The 9552-nt window shown below is 32.7% G+C and overlaps 2 protein-coding genes across 2 annotated transcripts; both read right to left on the reverse strand.

The window, feature by feature from the left end:
* Window positions 1–1719: 1719 nt before the first annotated feature.
* LOC126721578 (uncharacterized) lies at window positions 1720–2718 on the reverse strand. Its single transcript, XM_050424628.1, has 2 exons — window positions 1980–2718; window positions 1720–1892 (listed from the first exon to the last, which is right to left on the reverse strand). Exons 1-2 carry the CDS (start codon window positions 2716–2718, stop codon window positions 1720–1722), a joined length of 912 nt encoding a protein of 303 aa, XP_050280585.1.
* Window positions 2719–3877: 1159 nt separating this feature from the next.
* Window positions 3878–4723, reverse strand: LOC126721579 (F-box protein At3g07870-like). Its single transcript, XM_050424629.1, has one exon. The coding sequence runs from the start codon at window positions 4721–4723 to the stop codon at window positions 3878–3880; it is 846 nt and encodes a 281-aa protein (XP_050280586.1).
* Window positions 4724–9552: the final 4829 nt, after the last annotated feature.

Consider the following 9552-nt stretch of genomic DNA (forward strand, 5'->3'; position numbering starts at 1 on the left):
TTTACACTTTTCCACACAAAAATTGTACATTTGGAACTATTAATATGGTCATAAATGTCTAAGGATAGCCCTAAAAAATGAATACTGAAATAGCATTGAAATCATAAGTTTGTGTGTGGATTTGTTCATTTTTTAGATCTAGCTTTATGACACTTATAACCATATTAGTAGTTCTAAATGTGCAATTTTCTCAAAAAAAAAAAAAAAGTGCAATTTTTGTGAGAAAAAGTGTAAACCTCAAATTGAAATATGTGAAAAATATATCATACTAAACCAAAAAATAGAACAAAAAAAAGTCTCATTGAAATCATAAGTTTGTGTGTGGATTTGTTCATTTTTTAGATCTAGCTTTATGACACTTCTAACCATATTAGTGGTTCTAAATGTGCAATTTTTGTGTGAAAAAGTGTAAACCTCAAATTGAAATATGTGAAAAATATATCATACTAAACCAAAAAATAGAACATAAAAAAGTCTTATTGCCAGTGGCGAAGTCAGGAATTTATCTTTAGGGGGGGCATATATAATTTTTTTTTTTTTGTGTGAAATGTAAAATTGTAATGTGCTATACTTCATAACTTAATATATGCTATAAATAAAAATGTATTTAATTAAAATTAAACAATCATGAGACTAGATTGAACAAATGATTTAATATCTTTAATCAACTATGAAATAGGCAAAGTCACAAAACATACAATAACATAAAAGTTAAACCTCTTTTTTCAAAACTATAACCTACGCTTTTTAAGAAATCTAAAGTTATCAAGTATTGAGTCAGTAGTGAAATTCTCAGCAATTTCCCTTTCAATGTAGATAGCTAAGTTATTTGAGAGAAACTCATTCTCCATTTTGTTGCGCAGTCTTGTTTTAACAATTTTCATAGTTGAAAAGGCTCGCTCACCAATTGCTGTGGACACTGGAAGAGTCAAAACAAGGTGAATCAATCGATCAATAATAGGATATACCTGTGACTTTTATGTCTCTACTAACTTTCGACATAATTTTGCTATAGATGACAAATCCTGAAACTTCGAATGATTTTGCACATCATGCTCAAATAGCTTTAATTGAATTTTCAAACCAGTCCTATCACGCTCAGAAAAATCATGAGGATAATATTTCTCAACAAGACGACATATGTCATCCACATTAAAGGATTTGTAGGCATCCTTTGGATCCAAAGTTAAGCAAAGTGTCAAGAGTTCTATTGGTTGTTTACCAAATCTATTGTCAAGCTCTTGCAATTGAACATCTATTGTAGCATTAAATATATCAAAATGATAATGATACTCCATTGTAACATGATCCCTTTTCTTACGACCTCTACCTTCAGCAAACTGAGCACTTAGATTTGGAATATCAATTTCAAATATTTTGGAGAATCCTATGACATTCTCAAGAAAATTATTCCAACTATCTACTCTTAAATTTTGGATGAGTGCCTTTGTTGCTGAAACTAAATTTTGGGCATTTGAGATGTCTAGAGATTTCTGCTACAAAGCTTGACAAAGAACATCAGTAATACCCATGATTTCCTTCATTAGATGTAAACTAAATATAAACTCAAATGAATTAATCATTTTATGAGCTAAATTTGCATCTCCACGTTGCAAGTAGGTGGACTCGCCTTCCTTTATATTTTCAAGCACCAAACAAGTTGGACCAAACATCCTCATTAGGCTACAAATAGAATTAAAATGAGACCCCCAACAAGAATCACCAGCTTGTTTTAGAGTCCCAATTTGGTTTGCTCTTGTTCCTTTCAAGTTCATCAATAGCCAACATTCTAGCAATTTCTACAGCTTGAGCAACTCTTAGTTCATCATTACGTTTACATGAAGAATCAACTATAGTGATAGGGATTACCTCTCTTGATGCAGCAACTAATGCTAATTGTAACAGATGAGCAAAGCAATGCACATAGTATGTATAAGGACAATCATTAAGAACTAAGGCTTGCAATCCTTTCTATTCACCACACATGTTGCTAGCACCACCATATCCTTGTCCACAAATGTTCTGAATGTCAAAATAGTGACAAGAAAGAATAGCATATATTTCATTCTTTAGAGTCAATGCAGCAGTGTCTTTAACATGAGAAAGATAAAAAAAGTGTTCTTGTATAAAGCCCTCATTGTTAGCAAACCTCAAAACAAGAGCCATTTGCTCTATCTTTGACTCATCACGTGACTCATCAACAATACTACAAAATTTGGAATCCCCAATGTCTTCACGAATCTTACTCCACACTTTACTTGCAATAACATGTAGAATCTCCTTCTGAATTGTAGGCGAAGTGTACTTAGCAGATTTAGAAGAATTTTCCAAAACAACTTGTTCATCCTTATCATTATAAGATGCCAAAGTTATAATCATCTCAAGGAAATTTCCTCGATTTTTTGATTCAGGGGTTTCATCATGACCACTAAAAGGACGCCCTTGAAAGGCGAGCCACTGAACAATATCAATTGAAGTTTTCACCCATAGTTGATTATTTAAAATTTGTTCAGAACTCTGCACATTCATCACTTTATCTATATGCACTGATTCATTCAATAGATCATCACAGTATTTCACAGCATTGCTTTGGGGTGAGCAAGGATCCTCCCCAACATGATTGAAAAAGGCACAATTCTTTCCATTATTGACTTTTTTCCAATTTCTAAATCCTATGAAAGTAAAATCATCATAGCCAAGGCGTCTAATTCTTTCCATGGTAAAGAGATAACATGGCAAACAGTATGCAGCATCTTTAATAGGAGAATACTCTAGCCAAGAAGAAAATTGAGTGAACCAAGAAGCTTGAAAGCGACGAGGATGCTTTTCTATGGAAAATGGATAGTTTGAAGGACGGATTTGATATGCTTATCTTATTTCTCTATGTTTCTTCAATTTCCAATTGGAATAGATTCAGATAGGTTTATACGTGCACTTGAGGCCACTCTGGTCCAGGATAACATCAGAGAATAAGCAGAAAGATTTAAAGGCCGAAAGGCACATTTTATCTTTACCTTACATTGGTGCTAAACATATATTACTTAGTTAATTTGACTACTTTGATATTTGAATATGCTCATATTATCATCATTATTATTATTATGCTCATATTATTATTATTTATAAATAATAATAAAATTGTATTAGATAGAATTTGTAAGTGTACATGATGTATACAGAAAGGTATGTGTAAAGAGTACGTGCAATATCCAGCCGATCAATGGAATCTAAAAGAGAAGGAAACTGGATGCATCCAATTACATCCACTTGCAAAATGATCTCAAAAATAAAGACCTAAGCTGCATTGCGGACAGTTCAATATCCATAATATACAGCATAAATGCCTTTACCACTCATTAGTGCAGGGTGACTCGAACTGGCATGAGTTCAAGCATTGAATAAGGATAACAAATGTCTTTCCCATCTGCTGGATCACGGAGGTTATGGAGTCATTAGATTAAGGATACCATATGCTGGATCACGGTTAAGAATATTTCTTCCAAGTTCACATGAAAATGAATTAAAATTAACTAATTCGAAGGGAAAAAAAAAAGGTTGAAAGAGAGGTGAGAAAATTGTGTCTAATTTCTTTAATGATGAAATGATATTGATTACAAGCACTAATACAAATTACATGCAAGACTGGCCAAAATAACCAACTAGCAACTTATTTATACGTGTTACTTGCAAGACTTATTCGCTAAAACAACCAACTAAAAACTTGTCAGTTGTATCTAATTCGGCTTCAGTTCTTGAATACTTATTGCCTTCTTAACTAACTTGGCTCTACTTCTTGCAATCTTACAACCAACTAACCAATCTTGTAACTAACAAACTAAATACTTCTTGATTCTTTACAAGAATTACACCCATACTACTACGCATCAGGGCTCTCCTGCTTGCACCCATTTGATATACTGTCAAGAGTATCATCAACAACAGAAACTACTCGGTATGAATGGCAAGGGGGGAGGTCATGAATTCTTACCTTGTAGATTTCCATCGAATCTACACTATAAACATACAAACTCTGCGGGAGATATTGCAACTCGATCAAAATGTTATGATTTGGCAGTAGACATAGAGGCCGAATAGGTCCTATCAAACGTTCAAAAGGCATCACGGTGTATTCTTTAATCCAAGACTCCTTTATACCATAAATCTTCATTGACCATATGTCATTATAATCAACCAAACAGAGACACCCTCCCAGCACTACAACGTGGCAATCTTTCCCATCCAGTCTAGATTTACAATTATCTGGAATTGGAATATGGTGAAAATTTTCGGACTCCAAATCGAATGAAACTATAATTGTGGAACCATCTTTCTTGTCTTGGCCTAACCAATGCAGTCTTTCATTAAACGAAGCTGCATAGGGTTGCATCCGAAGCAAAAATGGGTTCTTTCTGTTGATCATCCACATGGGTCTGCCTAGAGTGAACACCTCAATATGTTGTTCCAAACCCGTAGGCTGATTTTGTTCGACTATTCTGACCACCTTGTAGTCATTGGTTCCGGGATGGAAACCAAACCCAAAAGCCAACCTGCTTTCATTAGTCATGGCGGGCCGTGATGGAAAGCTGTCAAAACTTGCTGCGTGAATATAGTACACGAAAATGTTGTGTTCCGCGACTTGATCCTTTACTTCAACATAGGAAAAGAACAAGACCCCACGGCAGTACAGAACACTAGTAAACTTCTTGCTATATTCCAAGGGCATGTTGATATATTTGAGAAAAGCGCCTGTCGTGGCTTTATTATTTGAGGGTTCTTTGACATCACTCAAACAAAAATCACAGTGATAAAGTTGGTCTTGGTGATGAAGGTGAGAAGGGGAATCATTTGAGCAAAGAAGGATGAGGGGACAGGTGTAGGATTGAATAAAAGATGGTTGAGAATAATCCATAGTATTTGTTTTTGATGAACTGTGTTATATTCTATAGGGAGATCAAGAAGCAGAAAATTATTGTGAAGAATTGAATAAGGAAAGAGAGGAAAAGAAGAAGAAGAAGAAGAAGAAGAAGAAAAGGATTATGAAGAATTTGCGGTGTTGGTATTCTTTGTCTACAACGTGTCCAATATATATATATAACATTCCCATACGAGATAAGAATGCACATATATATATATATATATATATATTTGGATGATATCTGAATTATGACAACTAGTCGCTAACCCGTGCAAACTATTGTGTATATAGATGTTAACAATTATTTGTCTCTTCCTCTTTGATTGTATATTAAGATTCCAGCCTCAAAATTTTCTATCCTTGATATGAAACATTAAATTATGTAATGAAAAATATAAATCAAACTTAAATTAAAATTAAAATTAATATTCCAATACTTAACATCCTCAATTATCCAATAAATATATAAAACACAAATTCAAAGAACTACTTAATTAATATTTGAAATAAATTGAAAGACAACTTTAAAGTATTATTTGTATTTTCTTCCTTTGTTGCTTCATAGTAGTCACTGAATAACTCCTTTTATTTTCCTTGATTACAAATGTTCGTATAAGTTGTACATTGCTTTCAACATCAACTTTTTGAAACTTTGTAGAATCACCATCTTGTTCGTTTGATAAGTTGTTGTTACATTCATTTGAAATACCACTGATGTAAGCCTGTCAATAGAATAGGTTGAGAAATCTATTACAACATATAGAAGTGAAATATCAAATTTGTAAATTTGCTATTTTAAAAAAAATACATACTTCTGTCATTTTATCATGTAGAATTCCCATCCATATTTGAGATTATAGTCATTTAAACTAAACAATTAAACCAAACATAAAACCAAGTTTGAGATAACAAAGAAACTTAAATATGCAATCACATTCCAATTTAAAATTCTTTCTAGAAACATATTACCAATAAATATGCAAGAAACAGTATATAATAAAGGAGAAGACTGGTAAATACCTAGCTTTTCTCATCTTGCTATCATATTAAGAGTCTTACACAGATAAAAATCCACAATTCCAAATAACCCAGATAACAAAATGCCAAATACCTATCTGCAAAACAATAAAATCCAATTTTTAGCCATCATTCAAGAAACATTAATAGAATAAAACAGATTAAATAAACCAACTGCAACTGGAAAAGAACTACAAATGCAGAGAAAAAAGTACAACAAAAGCATTCAGAACATAAAAATCATCCAAGTCACAATTAGGAATGGCTAAACACTTCCTATCAATCACATAGGAAATACCTCCCTTCCATACCAAGTACAATTGAGGGTTGCTACTAAATTTGTGAGCTAAAGTAAAAAGTTCAGTCGAACACATAGAGGAGAGTCCTAGTAATCTAATCATTATTGATTCTGAATATGAAGGAAACAATGTCAAAGGAATTCAAATTAAGATCATCCAAGGCAGTACTGATGTTTTCCCAATACACACACACTCAATATATTCTACATATTCACTGAGAAATTTAAACAAACACATACAGAGCAAACACAAAGATAACTAAGACAAAACCTTCAAACCCACATTGCTCTTTTTACAGAACCTGGCATACGAAACAAAAAATTGGTTATATCATAGGTGCTAAAAAGTACTTAATACAAAAAGTTATTTAAAAACAATGCAGAAAGTTATTCAAAACAATGCAGATTTTATGAAATAGTACAGTGCAGATTTTTATGAAACAGTGCAGTGTAAATTTTGGTTGTAAAAAGGAAGAGCAGATTTTAGATGTAAGATAGTGCAAATTTTATGTAGAAAAATAGTGCAGAAAAATAACATTTTGAAGAAGAAATCCTTCTAACAAATTGGATCCATAGACCAAATTTTACACATAGAGAACAAACACAAAGATAACCAAGACAAAACCTTCAAACCCACATTACTCCTTTTATAGCACTTGACATACGAAACCTGATTTATTTAGATTCAAATGCATGTTAGAAACAAAAATCCCAAAGCCAAAACCTATTAGTAAAATCACATACCAACCAATACAAAGTACAAATTAAATCATAGGAACAAATCACAGTGCTCCTTTTATAGAACTTGACATTAAAAAAAAAATCCTAAAGCCAAAGCCAAATAGTAAAATCACATACCAAACAATACAAATTTCAAGCCATGAATTGTGATTGCAACAAATAATCTCTAAAAAATTTAACACTATTTATAATATAGTGTTCTGTACTTGCCAACATACTTGAAAAATGTAGAGGTCCATGGGTAGGAAGTATAGGAATTTGGGGGAGAAATAGTTTGGGGGAGATATTAAAAGTCACAAACCAAAACAATGCAAAATTAAAACCTTTTATATAGACATCAATGCATCAACCACACGCTAGTAACACTAAAAGAAAATTACACAATCAACTTTTCATATATACATTACTAATTAAATTCACACACATGCTAAATGTTTCAGTATCATATTTCACTAAACAATCAATGAGTAAAATAAGAAACATAGAAATATGATACACACCAACATTGATGTAATACACTAAAAAAAATAGTACTAACATAGTGTTGGCAATGCAAGAACACACAGAATATGCATTTCACTTATAAATGGCCTTGTTGAATGGTCAACAACAGAAGAGAAATATGACAGAGAAAGCACAAGATTAAAGCTACTAAAAAAGAAAATGAGCATTTTGAACTTACCAGTTACCAGTACTGCCCAAAAACAATGTAGAGTATGAAAAATCAGCAAATCCGAAGAGAATATAAATTGGAAACTTAATTGGATTAGGAATCTCTCCACTTATGACTGTCAACCTTAGCGTCAAAACTTCTCTCTTCTTGTATCCATTTGGGTTGGAAGAAACACAATGAGAAATAAACATAAATCTTGCATACTTTCATGAGTTGGAGGACCCTAAAATCATCATTGACATAAATCACAAATTACAATGAGAAAGAAACATTGTTAAATCTACATTGAAAATTTAAACACTACCAAAATTCAAACATTTTTTTAGGGCTGAGTTATTGTTTTTCATAATTATAGTCCTCGGATGCTTTGGCTAGGCAATTTGACATATATTGATTTGAACTTAAAGCATCTCTTGAAATAGTCGCCACTATAGAAGGATCTTATATATTATGGAGAAACAAAGACTTTTTTTTCCCCAATCAATAATAGAGAATTAAAATGTGATTCAATCTCTTTCTTTAATTCTCAACTACAAATACTAACCCTTTAAACAAATAATGATGATGAAGACACAATTAAGGACATCAAACAAGCTCAGAATAACAATATGTGTTATATCATACCTTTAGCAAGTGTAAAATAAGACAGTATTGTACCTGTCCAAAAATGTGTCTAATTCCTCTATCAAAATTATCCATTGACTGCATACCTTCGCACACGATCATAGTCTCGATGCCAATTCCATTCCATTCCATTCCTAATTGAAGACATAATTGAAACTCAACTTTGAGCCTCTGTCTGATTTAAAACAATTTCAATTTGAATTTTAACCCATATCAGTAACTATCATTTCATCAAATGAATAGCTATGCAAATTTCATCATTTCAATTGGAAAAAGTAGCTCCTTGGAAAAGGTAGTAATTATCATCAATATACAATTTACGATAAACAAAAGGACCAAAATTGTATTATTAGTACAATCTAACGGGTCACTACTAAACTGTTCCAATACCAAAACTTATCTTGTTCCTATTAGGGACATAAAACATGGTCTCAGTCAACACACCACATTCTCCCTCAAATCTACATTCTAGTAGAAGGATCTCATTCCTATCCAAATCATTTTTCCTTTAATACCAAGCAAAACAAAAACAAATAACAAAAGGTATATTATGTCTAGATAAAAGCAATCCTCAAGATTATTAAAACCTGATGTCAGTAAGAGCACCTCAATGTTCCACTTAGCAACTATGCAATGATATTGGTTCCTAAGGAAAAAAAAAAAAAAACCATGCACAAGCACAACCCAAATATATAATCCAACAATATGCACAAAATGCTCTTCTTTTCTAATAAATTAGATCATTCACATAAGCATAAAAGAAGAAGAGAGATAGAGATAGACCTGGTGATGCCAATGGTGACAACCGAAAAGGCAACCACGTCTTTGCTAGGATTCACTTGGCGTTGGGACTGAGTAATTGGCATCATCATCATTACCTGAAATCGAAACTCAAAAAATAAGTTTTGGAGAAAATCGTAGAGAAGAATTTCTTGAGAAGCAGATCAATCAAATAGGAAAGAGAATGACAGAGGGGGAATTATTTAACCTAATCAGCTCTGTGGCTGAATCCGTCCATGGAGAAAAGCGGTTGAGAGTGGAGACCAAGGAAACTCCTGCATAGGTCTAGCACGTTGGCTGCCTTAGGTATAGGGTTTGCTTTGGAGATACAGATTGATGATTAAATTTTATTTTAGGGAAGTAGCATCGGTTTTAGTGAAGAGAGAGGAGAAGAAGATGGCATTTGGGATTGATTTTCAGAGTTGGGTTTTGGGGAGAAGGGTAGAGAAATAGAGAGAGAGGATTTAGAGTGGGTTTGTGGGTATCGGGTTTGATTTTAATGAT

This window comes from Quercus robur, chromosome 4 (genome assembly GCF_932294415.1).
Source record: "Quercus robur chromosome 4, dhQueRobu3.1, whole genome shotgun sequence".
In the NCBI taxonomy this organism is placed as follows: domain Eukaryota; kingdom Viridiplantae; phylum Streptophyta; class Magnoliopsida; order Fagales; family Fagaceae; genus Quercus; species Quercus robur.

Bases quoted from the DNA above. Each gene is read 5' to 3' on its own strand.
- LOC126721579 (XM_050424629.1), bottom strand. From the start codon at position 4,723: ATGCCCTTGGAATATAGCAAGAAGTTTACTAGTGTTCTGTACTGCCGT.
- LOC126721578 (XM_050424628.1), bottom strand. From the start codon at position 2,718: ATGGAAAGAATTAGACGCCTTGGCTATGATGATTTTACTTTCATAGGA. The intron at 1,893-1,979 runs GTGAATAGAAAG...TGTTACAATTAG, and splicing joins TGGTGCTAGCAACATGTGTG to CATTAGTTGCTGCATCAAGA.